General features: G+C 36.1%; 1 protein-coding gene, 1 long non-coding RNA gene and 2 other non-coding genes across 5 annotated transcripts; 2 read left to right on the forward strand and 2 right to left on the reverse strand.

Moving 5' to 3' along the window:
* Nucleotides 1-4,451: 4,451 nt before the first annotated feature.
* Nucleotides 4,452-8,888, forward strand: LOC136823037 (uncharacterized). Of its 2 annotated transcripts, XR_010848991.1 has the most exons (3): nt 4,452-4,881; nt 8,210-8,288; nt 8,762-8,888. It is a non-coding gene; the product is annotated as an uncharacterized lncRNA (long non-coding RNA). The 2 variants fall into 2 exon arrangements; XR_010848992.1 differs by lacking the exon at nt 8,762-8,888 and having other exon boundaries at nt 8,210-8,358.
* Nucleotides 8,889-14,639: 5,751 nt separating this feature from the next.
* Nucleotides 14,640-14,711, reverse strand: Trnaa-ugc (transfer RNA alanine (anticodon UGC)). The gene has a single exon. It is a non-coding gene; the product is annotated as a tRNA-Ala (tRNA).
* A 254-nt stretch (nt 14,712-14,965) lies between these two features.
* On the reverse strand, nt 14,966-15,037 carry Trnaa-cgc (transfer RNA alanine (anticodon CGC)). The gene has a single exon. It is a non-coding gene; the product is annotated as a tRNA-Ala (tRNA).
* Nucleotides 15,038-18,330: 3,293 nt separating this feature from the next.
* LOC136823042 (chymotrypsin-like protease CTRL-1) lies at nt 18,331-21,885 on the forward strand. The gene is made up of 5 exons (XM_067079339.1): nt 18,331-18,442; nt 18,834-18,955; nt 19,282-19,405; nt 20,200-20,465; nt 21,471-21,885. Exons 1-5 carry the CDS (start codon nt 18,379-18,381, stop codon nt 21,744-21,746), a joined length of 852 nt encoding a protein of 283 aa, XP_066935440.1. The 5' UTR covers nt 18,331-18,378; the 3' UTR covers nt 21,747-21,885.
* The last annotated feature ends 482 nt before the right edge of the window (nt 21,886-22,367 follow it).

Consider the following 22,367-nt stretch of genomic DNA (forward strand, 5'->3'; position numbering starts at 1 on the left):
TTACGTACGGTAGGGAAAGTCTCAGTGGTTTCATCAGTATCTTCATCAACTTCAACTGAAGTCGCTCCCCATCCTGTAACCCAACACAATCTTCCTGCAAAAGTACTTTCCCTGAAAAACCTTGGTGGTAATCTGATCGTTCGAACCCATCTCGTGATGCGGACTGGTGATTCAAGCTCTAATAAAGCGTAATCCTTATTCTCAGTATCCGCGTTGTATTGTGGGTGCTGGATGATTCGCACCACCCTTCTTTCTTGTTCGGTTCCTTCGTCTCTTTCATAGTTACGATCACCTGGTAAACAAAAAGAAGCAATGGGCTCTTCCAGAAAAAAATTGTATATAGGGTGGGTGGAGGAACAATTTTCAGTGATTTACCCCCCGGACAAAGTGACTTTTGACCCCCCGGACAAGCATCAGTTGACCTCCCAGACAATCTAAATTATTACCCCCGGACAGAGCAAATTTTGATGACTTTTCGCTACCGCAGGACAATATATCCTCCACCCGGGGTGTACGAACATTTTCTGGAAGAGCCCAATATCAATAAGTACCTTATCAGGGAAAACTTCGTCGGGGAAAAGTGACGAAATTTCGGCCAAGTGACGAATATTTTTCCCCGACGAAAATTTTCCCCGGCCTTAATGCGTTTACCAAAACCAGCAAGTGACGAATATTTTTCCCCGACGAAGTTTTCCCCGGCCTTAATGCGTTTACCAAAACCAGCAAGTGACGAATATTTTTCCCCGACGAAAATTTTCCCCGGCCTTAATGCGTTTACCAAAACCAGCAAGTGACGAATTTTTCCCCGACGAAGTTTTCCCTGATAAGGTAGTACAGTTGACTCTCTCTATTTTGATTCTCAAGGGTCAAAGATTTCGAAGGAGAATATTGAACTTTTGAAGAAATTGCTTGAAAATATTTCTCAGTACAGCCCTCACTAACCGGCCATTTTTATATTAGAAGTGTATTTTATAAGATGGTTCTTGATTTTTTTCGTACAATTTATTTTGAGCCTGGCATATTTTTCGTCAATTTGTATTTTATAATTATTATCACGCAATTTTTTGTCTTCAATCACTATCACGCAAATCAGCAAAAAAATTGAATAACCACGCATCCCTTTGAAAAAAGTTCATATTACGTATCACGTCTCACAAATTTTTCAAATCACGATCAAGTTTTGACCTCTTATCACGCATTCACGAAAAACAAATTTCCAAATCACGTAATCACGGTAGAAAAAATTCCCATCACGACATCATACAAACCGCTTCCCAGCTGGCACAATACGTCTTTTCAACGTTTATCTAATGTTCACAACATCCATATAACGTTAGATGAACGTTGAAACAACGTAGTGTGGCAGCTGGGTTGGGGGGGGGGCTCAATTGGTGTATTAACTAGTTTTATTTCATTTTTCTATACTTCATCTATCAGAGTATCGTGTAATCCTAACCTGCCATGGCCATGAACCCAGCCTCGCATTCGTTCCGCCAATAACACGTGAATGTGCACCACCGGCTCCGCCCTGCACTGAAGATGTCTCTGTAGCATTGTCTTGTCCTAAAAAACGTCAATAGTTCAAAATGACGTTAGGTGAAAGATTTTACTGTCTCTGTACATAACTCTAAGTATCACAATCTTCAGATAGGTACAATCCCAACTGGCACACAGCGTCCTTGCAACGTTTATCTAACGTTCATAACGTCCATATAACGTTAAATGAACGTTGAAACAACGTTGTGTATCAGCTGGGATAAAGTACATAATATTTGATAATTTCGTAAATATTTTGTGCAACTTCCTAAGAAATTGTGTCTTTTAGGACTCCGCAAAGCATTAAAATGTTCTTAACTTGTTCTTGGTATTATGGACATCGAAGTCTTATGTTCTATCGTAGACGATGTTATTGTCCGTTACCATTGATATTTAGGCGGGAAAATATGGCGGTATGGCGTTATGGCGGTATACGGAAAAAAATCGGCGGTAGAGTTTCGAAGACTGGCAACTCTACCGACTGTAAACCCTTTTCGGCAAAAAAAAAACGTTCTGTTTACGAATTTTCTTCGGCTTTGGACTTATTTCTTAGATAGTGATTCATCTTAGACTATAGCATAGTCTAGTTCTATCGTAGTTTGTTCTTGTACAAAAATGTGTAAATATTTCTTACCTAGTGCACTTGCAAAGAGCAAAATAATCACAACAAAAAACATATTTCTCCATTCTGCTTGCTTGCCCCAGGCTTCTTTATTTGTTTTTAAGTTGATGTAACGACTTGGCTTTCACTGTTGACCCCTTTTTATACAGTTCCATAACTGCAGAGAATGTGTGATAGCTTTTTGATTTGTTGAAAGATGTTTCCAGCGACAGAGGAAGGCATTAGATCCATATATGGAAAAAATGTGCTTTCTGGCTTTCCTTCTTCTGTTTGAGACGTGGTTATCGTGTTAAATAATCGCAAAGGATTAAGATTTGACGGGTTAAGCTTCAAATAATTCAATTCTGATAACTTAATAATTATAATTGCTTCATTAGGACTTTGAAAAAACCTCTTAACTATTGTCTGATGCTGTGTTGTTTTTGTTAATGCGACAAAATTTAGAAATTTATTTTAACCGGAAAGGAGGTATCGTTAAATTTGTGCAGAAGAAAAGTTAATTAAATAGTCATTTATTGTTTCATGTATTGAAAGCATAAACATCTACTGCCGTTTTTGGCCCAGCGTTAGCGAGGCCCGGAAAACCCGAGTTACAAAAACTCGAGTTACAAAAACCCGAGTTACAAAAACCCGAGTTACGACGAATATGACGTCACAAGTCTCAAATTATGACGTCATAAGTGGGCTTTTTAACTCGAAAAAGTTTTTTACTGTTGTTTTGTAACTCGAACTTTTTTTTTTTAATATGTTTTAGAGTTACGTAACTCGAAAATAAATTTTAAATTTCATTTTTCGAGTTACGTAACTTGAAATTGTAGTACATTATTTGAACTTTCGAGTTATCTTCAGGTGAAACCAAGTCGGCCAAAAATTCTAGAATTCATATTGTTAATAAATATACACCATTTCTTTCGAGAGAAGAATCAATAGATCTGATTAGAATAGAAACTTGTCAAAAGATCTAATTTACAAAACAATAACTATAATAGAATAAAAGAGCAGGCGTCATAAACATGATTTTGAACAATCAGAAAATATTTCAAGCAACCTTCTAAACATTTACACGTTTTTTTTTTATAAGGGACACGTTTATAAGGAACTCGAGGCTGAAAATGGTTAAAAAAATAAGGAATTGTTAAGGAACTGCTCAGGCTGAGAATAAGTGGATTTGAAAATAATGTACCTTATTGGGACTAATTTGACCAAATTTTGATCTTTCAAGGGGCAAAAAGTTCAAAATTTCCTATGTAATAAGGAACTCGATAAGGAACTTTGAGGCTGAAATTCTCTGTAAAAATAAGGAACTCCAGGCTCAGGCAAAATTAAGGTTCCTTATAAAAAAAAAAACGTGTATTTTAAAACGATTACAATTCATTATATTACTTTTGTACATTGCACAATCGAGAATCTTTTCAACGAAATATGCATTGTGTTTTTTATAAGAACATCTAAAAATTCAAAGCCTTCGGATCTTTAGCTTTTTTAGTTGAGCCTTGAAATTTTCTTAAAATGTTCCTATTTCACTAGGTGAGTATTTTCTGCAATTTTCTAAGAAATTAGGTGTTTTTGAGTCCATAAGAGGAATGTTAAGAAATGTTGTTAACTTATTGTTACTATTTTAGCCCTCAAAACCTTCTGTTCTCGTATGGTTTATTCTTTAAAAAATTGTGAAAAACCTAAAGAAACTTCAAGTTCTACCGAAGTTTTTAGCTTTTAACGAAAGGACAATGAATTTGAATTTAACAAATATAGATTGTGGAATACAAAATGTATTTCGAGTAATCGAATCTTTTAAATTTTAGTCTACTTCACCCAACAAAACCTTCAGAAATTCCCATCAAAATAGACGTATATAAGTCTCAAGAAAATAACATAAAATTAAATTATTTACTGTTCCCTTTCAATTTTATTCCCTTCCTCTCTACTTTTAGTTTTATAGATCAAAAACCCCATTCGTAAACAAAAAGAAAAAAAGCGCTTTTTAGAATTTTTGGCCAACTTGGTTGCGCTTTAACATAACTCGAAATATTTTTTTAAAATTTCGTTTTAGAGTTACGTAACTCGAAAAATAAAATTTAAATTTCATTTTTCGAGTTACGTAACTCTAAAACTAAATTTTAAAAAAATATTTCGAGTTACAAAACAGCAGTAAATAACTTTTTCGAGTTAAGAAGTCCCCTTATGACGTCATAATTTGAGACTTATGACGTCACATTCGTCGTAACTCGGGTTTTTGTAACTCGGGTTTTTGTAACTCGAGTTTTTGTAACTCGGGTTTTCCGGGCCTCAGCGTTAGCGAACGGGCCTTTCAAAAGCAACTGTCTGTTTGTCCGTCCCACTTTCGTTTTCGTTTTTACAAAAACCGCGCTCCTTCTAAATTGTAGACTAGCAAGTATCCGTATTGCGTATTGTATTCAGTGAAGGGAGTGACTCTGTTGCAAGCGCAGCTGCAGAGTGAAATACAACGACTAGTTACTAGTCTATCTAAGTTGTTGTTGTTGTAGATCTCGCGCTCTTTGCATTTTATAGCCCAAAATGGCGGATTAAGTGGAGACAAAGTTTTTTTCTCCTCCTGAAATATCAGACCAACTCTGACATTTTCAGACGCTGTTGTTTCATTGATTGTTGCTATTTACAGATTTATTGATATACAATCATTATTTTTCGTGATTATTCATCCTTTTACTGTGTTGTTTGCTGCTTGCTCATTTGTAAAACAAGAGGTATGTATTTTTTTTGGAATAAAATTTTTCAGATCGAGTGTAGACAGTCAGTTCCGCTAANAGAATAGGCCGCAAAACGTCTAATCCTGACCTACCTCTAAAATAAACAATTTTTCCAACTTTAGATGGTATAGGGGACGACGCTTAAAAGAGGGCGGTGCTTGATTGAGGGAATTCTGTGGTCGCGGCCTTGCCTGATCAAACGCAATTGAACATCATTACATTGTCCATGAATCGAGAATGAATCAAACGTAATTGACAGTCAATCAAACCAATCATTAACGCACGTCCCTGGCAACCCCCAGAAATTTCCAGGCGGCTAGTTCGAAACGCAGGTCACAGGTCACAGGTCGCAGGTCACAGGTCACAGGTCAGTGATGACAGGTTGACTCTAATCAATGTCATTGCAGAGGAAAATGTTTGGAAAACACAAAGAATTATCAAAAACATAATTCTCAAGCAATTTCATCGGTTAGTGTAAAACACAGGTCACGGGTCACAGGTCACGGGTCACAGGTCACAGGTCATACAAATTACAGACCGGAAAACTGTAACGCACTCGTAACATAAAACTCATAGCATAAGCTCCTGAAAATATTATATGTAATGTAAATGTAATATCAAAATATGTTATTTAGGAGACTTAAAAATGACAAATCATCAACCCTAAATATTGACAACAAATGACACTTAAATTATGTAAATAATGATGTTATCTCAAAGTATGAGGTTTTGTACACCAATTAACATCAAAATATTTTTCATGCATAATAGGATGCTGACGCTGCAAATGGATATAGATTGACAGGTTTTGAAAACAATAAATACTCCGAGAGAGCTGTTTTAGAGAGATGAAAATTGTGACGTCATTTTATCAAAAATACAAAGCAAGGGATAAAAATATTGAAACATTTATAAAATATAATCTCATCTTGTTATCATACCCAAGGTGATGCAGGAGATAAAATGAGATATGACATAGTGATTGTGAAATAGCTATTTTCCTGTTAGGGGGCTGTTTAAAGCAAAGGTGAGATCGATATTCGAATATTTCTTTATTCTTTGTATATAACATACGTAACATGCGTATAACATTGAAATATTTTGTTTACATGTGTGATATAGATGTAATATATAATACAAGTATTACAGGTCCGTGTTATACACGGCATAAAACGCGAAATCACGTGGTAAGCACTTGGGTAGATTTTTAGCTTTAAAATAGTTCTAGATCAATAGAATACCTTTGGAATTATATTTTTGACATTAACAACTGTTTTTCAAACATTTTCTTTGGGTTTTACAGTAATTGAAGCTGACCTGTCAACACTGACCTGTGACCTGTGACCCGTGACCTGTGACCTGTGACCTGTGTTTTACACTAACCGCAATTTCATCCATATAAAACCATTTCAAACATCAAAATTTAACCATGTGCTTTTATCGATCTTTCGCAGTTTGCGCCGTGTATAACGCAGACCAGAAAATTTAAAACCATATTATACGTGTAACAGGTATATTACATATTGTAATGTTTGTAATGTTATATGATGGTTACATATAATAAAACTCATCGCTCTAAAACTACCTTCTCAGAGAACTCACGAGCTTCTGATTGGTGTAATTTTATATCCAGCCATATTGTTATCATCACATTCGGTATGCTAAATATTTTTGGTGTTTTTCTCTTGTAAGACATGATATTTTGTGATTCTGTCAACATTTTTGTCAAAAATTGTCATTAAGTCATTAAAATAATAACTGAATAATTAATTAGTTCCATCCTTCTAAAACCACTCTCTTAGGGACCTTGCAAGCTTCTGTTTGGTGCCATTTTTTATCCATTCACACCATCCACATCACATTTTGTATGATAAATATTTTTCGTGCTTTTGTCTTGTTAGGCATCATATTTTATGATTTTGTCATTATTTTTGTAAGTAAGTGTCACTAGGTTGTTATTTTATTCAATTGTCATTTTATAATATCTAAATAACATGTATTACTTTTTTGTAATTTAATGCGTTATGTATTGATGTTATGTTATGTATATGTTATGATCTTATTATCTTTTTTCCGGTCTGCACTTTGTTGACCTGTGACCTGTGACCTGTTGACCTGTGACCTGTGACCTGCGTTTCGAACTAGCCGATTTCCAGGGCGATATGGGGGTAGACATGGGTAGACATTAATTGCCCGGTTTTCCTCTTGCCTTGTTTCTTCCAATATGCATGATACAGTAATTATGCACGTGGCTTTATCATTGTTTTACGTCCTCTTTGAAAAAAGGTCTATTCTCTTTTACATCTTTGGGGTCTTTGACGAAAGATTTTTCTGTTCTAATCCCGACCTACCTCTAAAATAAACAATTTTTCCAACTTAAGATGGTATAGGGGACGACGCTTTAATAGAGGGCGGTGCTTGATAGAGGGAATTCTGTGGTCGCGGCCTTGTCTGATCAAACGCAATCGAACATCATTACATTGTCCATGAATCGAACGAATCAAACGTAATTGACAGTCAATCAAACCAATCATTAACGCACGTCCCTGGCAACCCCCAGAAATTCCCAGGGCGATATGGGGGTAGACATGGGTAGACATTAATTGCCCGGTTTTCCTCTTGCCTTGTTTCTTCCAATATGCATGATACAGTAATTATGCACGTGGCTTTATCATTGTTTTACGTCCTCTTTGAAAAAAGGTCTATTCTCTTTTACATCTTTGGGGTCTTTGACGAAAGATTTTCGAATTTTTTATTGGCATTTGGCCGATTAGGGGGGGGAGGAGTTCCAACTACATGCCGATAAAAAAGCAAGTATTGTGACAAAAATCTTTTTAGCCAATTTCTTTCTGATTTCGTCCACAAACTTCACTGAAAGCATACAATTTCACTTGCTTTCACCTTTGCGCACAAATTCGCAACTTTAAAAGTACAGTTTTGAATTAGCTTTGATAAAAAAACTCTTTTTTCATTGGCCAGCGCACTACCTTTTCTTACAAAATGTTGGGAATTCATTGCGTCTTTTTTAAAACTTTTGGAACTAATTTTCACGGTTTTTCTCAAAAATTATTATTAATTGTAATTTTTATGTTACACCAGGATCAACTGTGAAAATTTTAGAATTGAACTAACCGCAAAAATTAATTCCCGCAAAATGCAATTTTTCTGATTTTTTCACAGACCATGAAAATTAGTTCCCTTTGAGGTACATAGAATAAACATAGCAGAAATATTATTAGAACAACCTTTCATCTGCTTCAAAATGGTTATAAAATTGGTAAATTTTCAAATTATTTGATGTTAAATTAATATTTCTTCTTTTCAGCTTGAAAACCAACTGCGTGGACAACTCCTGACCAGTTGTCATCTCTGTCTTACCCATCATTAATGACTGATTTATTCAGGTTGGTACTTACTGAGATAGAGGGGGAATCGAAAGCATAGGTCTAACTTGACATCATTTTTCATTGCTTGCAGCAGGAATATGTAATAGCAAAGCTGGATGATGAACAAGAACTCTTTAGGAAACTGCATCTTTGTCTTTTCTATTGTTAACTGTTCATAATAGAAACCATCTCTGTACCCTTTAAGTGTTCTATTTTTATAAGAAAAAAAGGCCAGGAAAACTATTCATACTGTAATTCTGCTCAGATTTTAACTGTTTTCAAGGAAAAAAGTTCCCAGTAAGTAAATATAAAGAGCTTTCTCGTAAATGAAATTTATTTTTATCAGCATGTGCCATGAATTTGACTGGCTTTTTGTGATTTTTCTTGAATAACTTTGCATGTAAATATTTTCTTTGACTAATTAATTTCCAATTGATATGATGATGAATAGTATACATCTTTCTAAATTCCTTTTTTATTTCTTTTTACAGATTTCAAGACCAAAGGGTTACTAAACCCATACTGAAGGGTTAAACCCTTCAACCAACCTACCTCAGATTACTTGGCATCACCAGATTACCTGGAACAACCGCAGATTACGCGGCATTACTAGATTACTCGGCATCACTAGATTACTCGGAATTACTAGATTACTTGGCTAATCAAAACTTGCGACATTATCAGATTACTCAGCTTACGAAATCGACTCAGCAGCTTACTTAACTTACTCTTCATATTCAGCTCACTTAATATTTATCTACTAGTATCGAAATTTAAATAAAGAAATTTGAATTAAAAACCAAACTTTATTTTACATTGGAAAACAAACTTTATTTTATATATAATAGGAAAAACAAACTCTATTTTGCATAGGAAAAACTAAACTTTATTGATCTGGGGTTATTAGAGACAATGGAGTGTTTGAAATTTTTTCTTTGTTTATGAAATGTTATTTCTTAATTACATGCATTTTCTGTTGAAAACAATTTTTAACTTGAGAATCAACTTTTAGACCTTTTATTGCATGTGTCATAAAAAGCTAAAATAGTTAATTTTTTTGTAAATTAATGTCCCAAGAGAATTTAATTGGCTTTCTTTTGCAGATGACAATAAGAATTTTGCACTTCACTTAGAGGCTTTTTGAAAACACGCTTCACACAAACTCTAAACGTAACAAACACTACTATCGTCAGCTACATAAAGAAGTAGGGTTTGGTACAGGCTAAGGAAAAACCAAACTTTATTTTACATTGGAAAAAACCATATACACAAAAACCGTTATATTTAAAGGTTATGTACTATAGGTTATGTACTAACATAAGTATTCCCGTTTCATGTTGAGCACATATTTCGTATCAGACCAGATATCGCTTATTGTTCTTTTTTGCTGAGATAAACAAATAGTTTGGATTTCTCTCTGTTTTCTATCAAAAATTGCTTCACATTTGTATCTATTCAATACGAAAGAGCTTGTAATTTAAAAAAGCTGAGTTAGCAAACGAAATCATTATACCTAACTTTATACTTTGCATAGGAAAAACTAAACTTTATTTTACAAAAACCAAACGTTATTTTATAAAAGAAAAACTATTGAACAAAAAATTATACTCTGTTGTTGCATTTGATATAGGTGATGCGCATCGTCTCGTTTATTGTTGCCCCAGCCATGGAGGTATAAAGAAACAGGAGAAGTATGCTATTGTAACCATGCTCGCCCTACGATTAAAAATATTACGAGGTATGCATGCTCATAATCTCATATATCGTGCATTTTTAATGAGCTCTTTTGTTGATAGGTAAAATCTTATTGGCTAACTTAAGTGTTGGAAATAAAATGGGACGAGATTCATTGTTTCTGACATTGGTGTAAGAAAATATTTGGATTAAAAAAGGGCCTGTAAACTTTGCAATCCTTCATCAAATGACAAGATTTTTCGATCAACATTTTCTTCAAGGTGAACTCTATTGCTTAATACTTACCTCCAAAATTCTCCAGCGACTTTTTGTCTACAAATTGGGTCTGAAATTGTGTGTGCTTATAAAGAACTTTTCATTTTCTGGCTTGAGAAAATATCTTTTCAAAACAAAATTTAATGGATGACAAAATTGAACGCAAACTTATTTCGTGGAGCTAAATTTTATTTTATTCTCGTATATTAGAAGGCTGGAAATCTTCGATGCTGATAGTAAGAATGTTCAGAGCAAACTTGAGTTCTACTAAAAAGTCGTATTTCATCGGGCGAGCCTAGAATTTCTTTTGATTTATTACATAAAAGAAATCAAAAGACTTTAACGACCAATTACCGACATATTCATCTCCTGTCTTTCTTTATACCTCTATGCCCCAGCTAACCCCCGTCTTTATATTTTTCTTTTTTGATTATGCAACATTGTAGAGCATTGTACGATGACCCCTAACACGGTTTTACTACTTTTCGCTTTTGCTGGGCCTTCACGCCCAACGGGCTACTTGTTCGTATTCACAAATGTGCAGTCTAAATGTGTCAAAAGTCATTAACATTGTGCACAAAGGCAAACAAGCATGAGACTTTTTGCACATTGTAGTTTAGGGTTAATGACGTAACTGCTGACGTCAGCAAAAAATCCAGGACAACAAGACGTTTATTTTTTCCTATCTATAAAAATTTGAATTTTTTTCTTCCTGATTTTTCTCATGCTCTTTTCAAATTTCACGGAAAAAACTAACAGTAAATTAATAAGCTCCTTCCTACCTTCGCAACGATACCAAACTTTTTAAGATTGAAGCATTGGTTGAGAAATAGACTTTAGATCAAAAGTTAAGTGGTGGTACAGGAAAAGTCTGAAAGTAAAATCTATCACTGGATTTCAAAAAATGCAGTCCTCAAAAACAAAGGAAGCGCTAGATACAATCCGTCGTCATGATTTCGGCGCGTTCCAGCCTAGGCACGTTCTGGATGGGAAATAAGTGGCTTCACTTTTTCTTGCCTGAGAAAGATTAAAGATTCCCTCTAACCTGTTTAACACCCGACTTCTTAGGAAACATTTTTAGGCTTTAACCTCAAAAACTCAAAAGCTTAAGAACATCCTCCAAGACACGAAGACATTTGAAGTCTCACGGCACGGGGACTGGAATTCCCGAGTCATTTTTTCCCGAGTTGTTTTTCTCGAGTTATTTTTCCGAGTTATTTTACATATGACGTCATAATTTCAGTTTTGTGACGTCATTGAAAAAATGATAACTTGAGTTTTTTTCGGATTATTTGGTATTTTTTAACTCGGGTTTTTTCATGCCTTTAGCTTTTCGAGTTATTTGGTATTGCTAAACAGTGGCGGCCTGGCAGGGGGTGCAGGGTGTGCAGTGCACCACCCAGAAAGATCTGAGAGGGGCGCCAAAAGAGCTTTTTAAAGGGGGCGCCAAAATTTTGTTGATGTTTAATTGGGCAATTTGGCGCCCTTCGGCATGTTTATAGCGCCTTCTATGAGTACAATGTTAATTTTTTTCGCCTGCGGCGCTTTACTTTACCTTCTTGCATCCTTTCTCTTGAATATTTTCAAAACTTCTATCAATATAATTGAATCAGAAGTAAGAGAAGTTTTGTATATCCACCAGGGGTTAAAGTGAATGCTCACCTCCAAAATGAGAGATTGCCAAAATGATCAAAACTTGTTGATTCTCGCTGTGGTTTTTGTGGTCTTATACTGACTAACTTTCTCCGTTTTAGAAGATCTTTTAAGCTGTTTGACCTTTCTTACACCAAATTTTTTTCCCTGCGGCGCAAAATTACAAGGAACCCTTCCTCCCAACTTCTGAATTTTTTGCCTCTTTCAGCCATTGATCTTTAATAGACAGTAAAGTAAGACCAGCGGCGCAAAAGTTTAAAGATTATCCGGTAATTTTTTTTGATAAGAGTTTTAGAAAGCAAAAATATAGACTAAATCGACTTTCCAGGTATAAAATTTCTATTTAAAAGAATAGGGGCGTTACTTTCAACCAGTCACTGCTGTTACAGTTTAGTATTTTCACTTAATGATGGAGGGCGCAAATAAGGACAAAAATACCAGGGGCGCCAATTTCATAGTTTGCACCACCAAGAAAATTAAGCCAGGCCGCTACTGTTGCTAAACTCGGGTTTTTTTCGTGCCTTTAACTTTTCGAGTTATTTGCGTTATTTGTTGATATATATTTAACATGTAGTTAAACAATTTTGTTAATTTTTCTAAAGAACGCGTCATCTCTATTACTTCAAATGACCAATTGGTGTAGTATCTTATAAAAACTCCAGCTCATCCCAAAAGTTAAGAAGGCACGAAAAAAAACCGAGTTAAAAAACAGCAAATAACTCGAAAATTTAAAAGCTAAAAAAAAACTCGAGTTATTATTTTTTCGATGACGTCACAAAACTGAAATTATGACGTCATATGTAAAATAACTCGGAAAAATAACTCGAAAAAAAATATCTCGGGAAAAAATAGCTCGGGAATTCCAGGCCCCTCACGGCACTACAGTAAACAATAACTAACCAAAAGCCTTTAATTAACTAAACAAGAAGCCCGTTGGGCGTGAAGGCCCAGCGAAAAGTAACGTGTTGAAAACGAGCGTGCAAAACAGCAAATATATGACCATGTTGATCAAAGACAGGAAAAATATTTTCAAAGTCACCGCAGTACTTCTCAATAGTTGACGCTTGAAACTTTATTGAATGGTCTCCATTCCAACCGGGTCTACAGGCGCAGGTTCACGGTTGAATACTCTTGGGTACCTAAATAGGGGGGGGGGGGGGTTTGGGAAAAGGGGGGGGGAGGTGGAAAAAAATCTCAAAACTTAATAAGCGGCGGGGGGGTTAGAATAAAAATGTCCTAGGTGGAAAATTTCCATAAATTATGCGCGCCCATAGAAAAAATATAAAAAAATACCCGCAAATATTTAGTGAGTGGGCGCTTTTTAACCAATTTAGGTGCACTACATATGCAGGGAGAAATATCCATGCAGGCATGTTAGTTGGACCAGACTGTAAACCAGAAAAATAATCTTTAAAAAACTAGACGGTGAAATAGTTTACAGTCTGCATATCCAGGCCAATAAAATTCATGTGGTTAATGTGAGTTAACAGTTTAATGTGACAAATCCAGAAATGATCATTTTCACTGTTCATGCGTTGCAATATAGTTCAAATTTACCCATGAGCTGCATTTTCGTGTCCATTAACAAATTCCAGAATCAGTTTATACTTTTTAAACAATAAATAATTATGTGAGTCGAGTTTGAAAAATCAAGCCATCGATCGTTTAATGCGACAGATCCAGAACAGAAATGGCCATTTTATTTCATCATCATCATCATTGCTCGACCGCAGTCGAGACATTTTTGAAAAAGACCATTTTATTTAATATACGTAGAATCATGAAAAAAGTCCCAATCTTGTTCAAATTTACACATTGCGCTGCATTTTATTCTCCAATGACTTTAATTCCTAATCAGCTTACTTGAATAATTCTGTGTCGAGTTTGAAAAAATCAAGCCACCAATCGTCAAACGAGACAGAACCAGAAATAACCATTTTCACGCGTAACATCATGGAAAAAGTTCCAATCTTGTTCGAATTTACACACGAGCTCCATTTTAGTGTCCATTACCAATTCCAGAATCAGTTAAACTTGTAATAATTATGTGTTGAGTTTGAAAATCATACCACGCACACGTCCCACCACTGACTGTTGTTTTGGTAAACACAGCGACATATCCAGAAGTGACTGTTTTCTTGTGTCGCATCAAGAAAAAGTTCCAATCTTATTCAATTTTACACATCAGCTGCATTTCAGTTTATTTATTTATATCGGAAGCCATTATTTCCTAAAAATAAAATCTTTTGAAAACAAGAAGCTAAAAACAAAATGAAGGTGATTTTTAGGTAGAATTTTCACTCATAAACTTTTATTAAAACTTGAGCAAAAGACTATAAGATATGACAGAATGTTGAAAAAGGTTTATAAAGAAAAATCATTACAAAATTTCTTTGGTTTGAAAGTCTCTTGACCACTAAAGCAAAGAAAATGTTCAAGAAAGTATGAATCAACCTCCTCGCTTCGACCGCCATCTTGTTTTGTTTTGAAAATTGTTTTGAAGGAGCGCGGAATCAGAAAATATATCTTTTATAGCCAGTATCCGACTTTAGCAAGCTTTTCCCTCTCCAGACGGCAAAATTTAAAAGTGTGTTACTGGTATCAAGCGCCGTTTCTACCAAAACGGACGGACAGACAGCGGAAGGATGAGGACGGAAAGTTGCAAATGAAAGGCCCTATCGCTAGCGCTGGGCCAATTAACTTTAATTAAACCTTGATAAGCAATTTTCTCTCAATTTTCTCATACACGAAAACCCGAAAACGGTGTGGAGGTGCGGGGGATCGAACCCCGGGCCTCTCGCATGCAAAGCGAGCGCTCTACCACTGAGCTACACCCCCGGTAACAGATGATGCAGGCTCAGATTTAATGTTTGTGAGTATTTGAGATTTTTGATTGACAAGTACTCATATAACAGTTATATGGGTACTTGTCAATTAAAAAAGATTTTCAAATCAGATAATAATCGGTTTTTCCATCCTCATAACCTTTTGATATTAAATTCCTTAATATCCTTCAGAATGCGAACCAAACCATTATCTACAAATTGAAAAGTAGAGTTTTTCTTGAGTCATCGTTTTTTGAAAAATAAATCTGGAGGTGCGGGGGATCGAACTCCGGGCCTCTCGCATGCGAAGCGAGCGCTCTACCACTGAGCTACACCCCCTGCTTAATTAAAAAGGTCTTGATTTTAATGTTTTCTAAATTCCCGACATTCTTACGGTCTCGTTTAATGCCAGAATTGCTACGTCTGCTGAAAGTGTCTGGAAGTTTGCAAATTTTGCATAAGCCAAAAAGTCTAGAAGTGTCAATTCTGGAAAAGTTGTCAACTGATTCCATTCCGGCACACTTAGACTTAGGTAACTTGGATACTATACGGGGATGTGGCGACGTGGCGCTGGTCAGCGTCCCTTTTTTAGCCTTTGAAGATGTCTGACAGGGCCCTTTACAATCTTACAAGGCCCCCCCCCCAACGGTTGGTGTGATGGCGTGATGGAGGGCTTTTCGGGGGGCGGGGCTCGACCACAGATTTATAAAGCCCGAAGGGCTAGTTCGAGGGCTACATATTAAGCTTTTGTTTGCGAAATAAAGGGAGTACGACCCAATTTTTTGAAAATCGAGACTTTTAGTTAGGGTTGTTAAAAATGTGCACTGGAGTGATCGAATACCTAGCACAGAATTGTACGGAAAACTTCCATCTTTAAGCGATAAAAATGGCATCAAGACGACTCCAATTAGCTGGTCATTGTTTTCGTCATCCTGAGACCATTACCATCATCTTATTCTTTGGGAACCGAAACATGGTCATCGCAAACAAGGAAGACCAAAACAAACGTTGATCGATACCCTAAGAAGAGATACAGGGACATACAACTCAACTGAATTGGCAACACTGATGCCCGGGGCGGGGGGTACTTAGGCAAAAATGGATGATGGGTATGTGCGGACGGTAAGGGTCGGTTTTTTCACCTTTCAAAGTCTCTCTAAGGGTCGGAAAAATCAGAAAGTTTTAAATTAGTCTCTCTAAGGGTCGGAAAATTCAAGATTTTCAGGAAATTTCTTGATTTCCAGAGAAAAAATTGTAATAAAGTCTCTCTAAGGGTATGACTTTTTTCAAAAATCGAAAAAAAAAATTCAAAATGTCTCTCCAAGGGTCACCTTTTCAGCAAAAATCAGTCTCTCTAAGGGTCGGTTTTCGGAGGTCCCGTCCGCACATACCCCTCATTCGCCAACCCTAGTACCCCCCCCCCACACTGATGTCGGATAGATCCGTTTGGCGAGGAACACTTATTGGCCGGCTACGACCGACCAGGTAAGGTAAGTTAAAATAATGTAGTCTCGACTAAGTCTAGTATCGAAAAAGGACCGACATTTTGAGAGCCTTACTGGAACTTTTGTTCTGAAATTTAGCCTTTGCAGTGATAAATAAATACGGATAAATATTGGAGTTTTCGTTTTTTTGTAAACCCTTCTTAGCTATAAGAGGACTGAAATTAGATGTCAATTTTGCGACCCTTAAAATTAGAGAGACTTTGAAGGTCCAAAAAGGCACCTTGGGCGGCACATACCCAGTACCCTCCAGTTACATAAAACACCCTCTTCTCACAGACCAACCCGTCCCCGGTGCGCGTGGAAAATTATCCTCAATTTTTTGTCTTCGTTGAAGATAATCAAATTATCCAATCCTCACTGCAAAATATATTTACTACTTTTCCCATTCCCACTGAATTTTCTGACTTGAAAACAAAAGAATTGAAATCCCCAGCCATAAAAAATATGGGAATACCATCAATGATCATCAATCTCCATCGAGTTTCAGTCCGTTATTTTGGCTGGCTGAAAAAATCTTATCAGGTCTGTGAGAAGAAGGGGTAGTACGTAAGTATCCCCAAAACATTCATGTCTGACATGTTCTACTTTTCAACCCCCAGCGGCACATCCCCGTCAACCAGCAAGATCAGTGCCCCCCCCCCCCCCAAGAAAATACAATAGGCATTTTTTTATAATTTCGAAAAGCGTTTTATGCTTTTAAAAAGGATTACAGTAGTATGTATATACTGCTACAAAATAAAATTCTTTTGACTTTTTGAAAATACTTATGTTTTGGACCAAATTGACCAATAGAGATTTTTGGAATTTCGAAAATATCCTACTGTTTTTATCGCACACTGAATCTAATTACATATATATGACATGCCATTTAAATCAATTAAAGGTCTATTAAATCCAAACTGTTCGGAATGTTTTTCTAAGAGATGTCCTGAATCATAAACTTAATATCCGGCAGCTTAAATTCTGTTTTTTCTGTTTTGTTACAAAAATACATTCTTTGTTTGAAATATGACACAGAGCTTACAGGTATCACCAAAAGATAGAAAACACTGTGAATGAGGGTAATTCACACAGATATCTAAGCCCGAAGGGCTAGATAGGCAACTTTAAGCTTTCTCCAGCAAAAAAAAGTGAAGCAAAAATTTGACTTTTTAAATTTCGTGCCGATGGATAGGATCTAGCACTTTAATTGTTTTCAGAGCGCGAGATAAAAAAAAGTAGGCGGCAAACGCTATTTCACATCTCTCAAACCGGTGAAATTGCATATTTTAGTCACGTGACTCTGGTAGGAAATCCTTCCAAAGATGAGCTTCACTTTTCGATAAAAGCCGCAAATCTAGCCCTTCGGGCTTTACAGATATCTGTGGTAATTCATCCAACAAAATGAAGAAGCGATAAGCAATTGAGGGTCATTCCATTTTATTTCCATTCAGAGAAGTGGACGAACAATTCCAGGGGGTAGCCCGAGAAAAACTTCCAGGGGATGTTTTTGTCATTTCTCAAAGAGGGTAAAAATTTATTTCAAAATTTCCAGGGGCGGGGTAAAGACTGATTTTTGTTCGTCCTCCAACACTTTAAAGTACGAAAAGAATTTTTCAAAGGGTATTTTTGCAAATTTTGCCATTTTCCAGAGGGTATCCACCCATTTTCAATAATTTAATTTTGACTTGAAAAGGTTTAATTTTGCTATGAAAAGGTTCGTCCACGTATGGTAATTTAATTTTGACTTGAGAAGGTTCGTCCACGTATGATAATTTAATGGAACAACCCAATCTCTCCATCTCGAAGTAATCATTCGAGTGATTCCACTGGTGTATAATTGATTCCGGAGTATGTAAACATCTTTTGTCTCTTTTCCATCTTTCCATTGAAAAGGAAAAAGGTTTAAAGTCTTTACAGAAGAAAATTGTTTGAATCCGTATTACCTGTGTACCTTTACAACCAAAGGATCTCTGGATCATCTAAGTTACCTGAGTCTTTGTGTTCTAAAGGAACTTCATTCAAAGACGGATAAATTGCCATCCAAGATTTTAATATCCTCCAATGTTCCGTTACTGTAATTTGTTTATGCCACTGAGTGTCAATAAATAGACCAGCTCTTTGGTAGAAAGTAGAATATCACTACATTCAAAACGAAAGACAAAAACGCAAGACCTTTTATAAATAACTGGAAAAATGCGGTTTTCTCGTTTTCTTTCGATTGCTTTTGTCGTTTTCACGTTGTCATCAAAAACACTTGGTAGGTTTATTTTCATATTAAGCGATTCCACTACTTCACTTTGCAGTTATCCGTGCAACATGTTTACCTCGAAGCATAGTGATGGTCGATTTTTGATGGAATCGAACCCAAAATTTTCCAATAATAGTCCTTAGGGTTCTTTAACTGTATAGACAATGAATATCCTTGGATCAAAGGTAAAAAGATGTTCTTTCAATTCGTAACTTTAGTTGTTTTTCAAAAGTTTATCCTTAAAATCAAAATGTATTATCTGTGTTATCTTGTGATTGGTATTTTGATGTTCACTACCCTCTATCTACTCGAAAGGCAATATGGACAAAATGCTAATAGTTACTTTTTCCAAGGCGTATCCACGAAGTTGAAATGTTCTGTAAATTACACTTTCTTACAGCACACTATGTATGCGGTGTAAACAACGGACGGGAAGGACCTTCAGAAAATAGCACTCCAAACATTCCACAAGCGAGAATCATTGGCGGTGAAAATGCACAACTTGGATCTTGGCCTTGGATGGTATGTATGTAATACACCTTTTCGATCGTTGTTGCGCGGTCAGGCGCCTTATCGGGGAAAACTTCGTCGGGGAAAAGTGGGTGTACGGTTTTTTTCTGGAAAAGCCCACTCCTCGTCTCAAACCACTCTAGTTATAATATCTTTTTTTTTGAGTTATTGTCTCTCACTGGCAAGCCCAGTTTTAAATCTTCAATGTGAGTCTCGTATTGTCATCAATCGATAACATTAAGATCTGGGATCCGCGGTTTTACGGTTGGTTTTTCACATCCATCAGAAAATGACCATAGGGTTTTCTTATCATGCATAAATGATCACGTATTTTTCAGGTATCTTTAAGACCAGTCGGCCAACCTGGCAATCACGTTTGTGGTGGAGTCCTTATTCATCCGAAGTGGGTGCTCACTGCCGCTCATTGTATGTTAAGGGCTCCAATTGAAAGTGTAGTACTAGGTAACTATTTTTTCTATCCCAACAAATTTCTTTCGATTTCGATTTCTCTCCCAAATTTGGGGTAGCCTGTTTCACTTTTCTTAGAAAGGTGCAAAAAAATCAATGATTGTATTAATCTCTAGCTATTCAAATCATTTTAATATTACTTCCGTCTTTTAACCCTTTAAAGTGCCACGGTCATTTTTTTCCAAACTTTTTAAAGAAAGTCACTAGTTCAAACTTTAAAGGCTTATATCTCCGGATCTAGAAGGAGTTAGAAGCTTGTTCATAGCTCGCTGGACAGCTTAGAGTCTGCGTGGACCTGTCTTGCGGGCCTGCCTGAATAATAGAAAAGTGCCCAGTGGTAAAACTTCAAACTAATTCACTGGAAGACAGAATCAAGTAAAGCAGGGCCAAATTTGGAGGTTCTTATATCACTCGTTGACCAAAAATGGTCAGAAAATGATCAAAATCTTAAAAAAGTCAAACTTTTGCATTCTTTTGACTTTTTGGCTTAAAATCTCGCTAGAAAGACTCACTTTTGATTTTTCTTTGCTTGACCATAAAGCACAATTCAATTCCTACGAGTTATACCAAAAATGACGATTTCTAACTCAAACTGGGCATTACCTACATAGCCCATGTCTGGGTACGACATTGGCACTGAAAGGGTTAATTAAAGGCCATTAATTAACTCTATAGCTTCATTTTGCTTTAAAGCATTTCGTATTCACTTACCTTTTTAATCGTTGTCACTTATACCTTTTCTACCCCAGCCTTATCTTGTATATTGCTTTTAATTTTTCAATTTTCAGGGGAGAATGATTTTTCTGTAAAAGAGGGCAAAGAACAACAAATCCGAGTCATTCGATCCATTACCCATCCAAAGTATGACGAACCTTCATCAAACAATGACATTATGTTGTTGAAATTGAAACACCCTGCTCGAATCACAAAAAATGTTCGACCAATTTGTTTACCTCCGAGAAAATTCAAAAAAAACCGTTTTGATGGTGATGAATGTGTTATTACGGGATGGGGAGTTAACGGAATCATCCCTCAAGGATTCACTAATCCTACGGTAAGAAATCCTGAAACATATTCTGTTATTTTAGATTCCTTTACATCTTTATCCAGTGCCGTAGCAACTGAGGGGGGGGGGGCGAGGGGGGCTCCGCCCCCCCAATAAATTTTTCAAAAAAATTTTCCTCGGGCCAAACTATTATTGGCCCTCGCGGTGTCACTAAACTTCAGCACCCCCCCCCCCGATATGAAAATGCTTCCTACGGCACTGCCTGGTTTCCCACCTAAAAAGGTACTTAAGTACTTTGATGTTTGTGCAAAACTTTTACGTACATAGTGCAATGGTAGAGCATTCGGCTACGATGCGCAAGGTGGTGAGTTCAATACGTGGCCGGGTCACACCATAGAATTCATACTTAGTACAAAAATGGTATTCAATGCCTATATAATTAATGCTCAGCACTAAGAGAAGGGACAAAGGTGAATGGATAAATCTAGGGGAAAAGAGTGGCGCCCTCCCATACCTTCGGGTAGATAGCTATCGAAAGAGGAGCCTTCAGGTCGATTTGCTTACTTATGTGAGCAAAATGAGGGCTTCGCGTGCGTAGAACGTGAAAATCGGTTTTCAGGCTCCTCAGACTGAAAAAGAATGAGGCTATTTATTATATATTATTGCCGACCCAAAAATATAAGCATTTTGATTGGTCCAAATATTTGTATTTAAATTTCTCTAGTATGAAAATATGACCGCGTTGATATTTGGGGGACTGGGTGAGTGGCGGGAGGAAAATTTAAAAAAAGGCCAACAAGGTGATAGTAAGTGCCTTTCCACAAACCAAATTTTTTCTTTGTTTTATCTCGTGCAATACTCAATATTTTACTCGTTCAGAGATTTTACCGATATTTTTTATGGAATTATGGAAAAATCTCGGAGCTCGTAAAATTTTTCTCGTATTTCATTCGAAGTCATGCGATAGCAAGTACTTATTATTTCCTAACTCAAAATTTCCATAACTCATAATCAGACTGCACAGTAACTTCAATCAATTTTTTCAATTTTCAGATTCTTCAAGAAGCAAAAGTCAAAGTTCTGACGAAGAAAACGTGCAAGAAAGCTTGGTTTTTCAGAGAAATTACCAGAAATATGGTCTGCGCTGTTGGTGAAACTACAAGAGCCTGCTTTGGTGACTCTGGTGGTCCATTGAAATGTAAATCCAAAGGACATTGGTATCTATGGGGTCTTACCAGTTTCGGTCCAAACGATTGTCAAGGAAGACCCCCGGTTTTCACTTTTGTTCCCCAATATCTTAGATGGATTCGACGCGTTGTGACGTGGTGATTCTGGTGAACCTGTATTTTTGAATAACATTTTAAATCATTGTAAAATTTTTGAACTTTCATGTTTTCTTTTGACTCTTTTATGCTCTGACTTATTTATGTGATATTGTTGGCAAATAAGAGCAAGATTTTACATGCTGCCACCCAAAGACTCTTTCTTAAATCTTATGATGTTATGAAGTGACCTGATTAAAAAATGCTTAAATTTTCATCTCTAAAACATTCTTTGTCTTTTGACGTGATAAAGAAAATTCCAAAAGTCGTTACGCGTAGAATATTTACTTTCTCGTGATTTTTAATTAGTCAAAATACGAACACAGAAAACCGTCCAAGACTCATCTCTGAAGCCATCAACAATATTGAGCAATTGTTTTTGTTTTTAGCTTTAAAATTTTGTTTATTTTCATTTATGGTTTTTATTCTCTATTCAAAATTTTTAACTACTCTATGGTATATTCAATAACTTTTGTTTTTATAAAAAATGTTAACTTTGCAAAAATGAGATAATACCTTGGCTAAATTTTCAAGTTAATTCTTATCTTTAAAATCAATGTCGTGTTGCTTCGCAAAGGTTTCAACTTTAAAAGGACATAAAAGTAGTAAAATGATAGTCCGTATAAAA

Source organism: Clytia hemisphaerica, unplaced genomic scaffold, assembly GCF_902728285.1.
Source record: "Clytia hemisphaerica strain Z4C2 unplaced genomic scaffold, Clytia hemisphaerica genome assembly, whole genome shotgun sequence".
Taxonomy (NCBI): Eukaryota; Metazoa; Cnidaria; class Hydrozoa; order Leptothecata; family Clytiidae; genus Clytia; species Clytia hemisphaerica.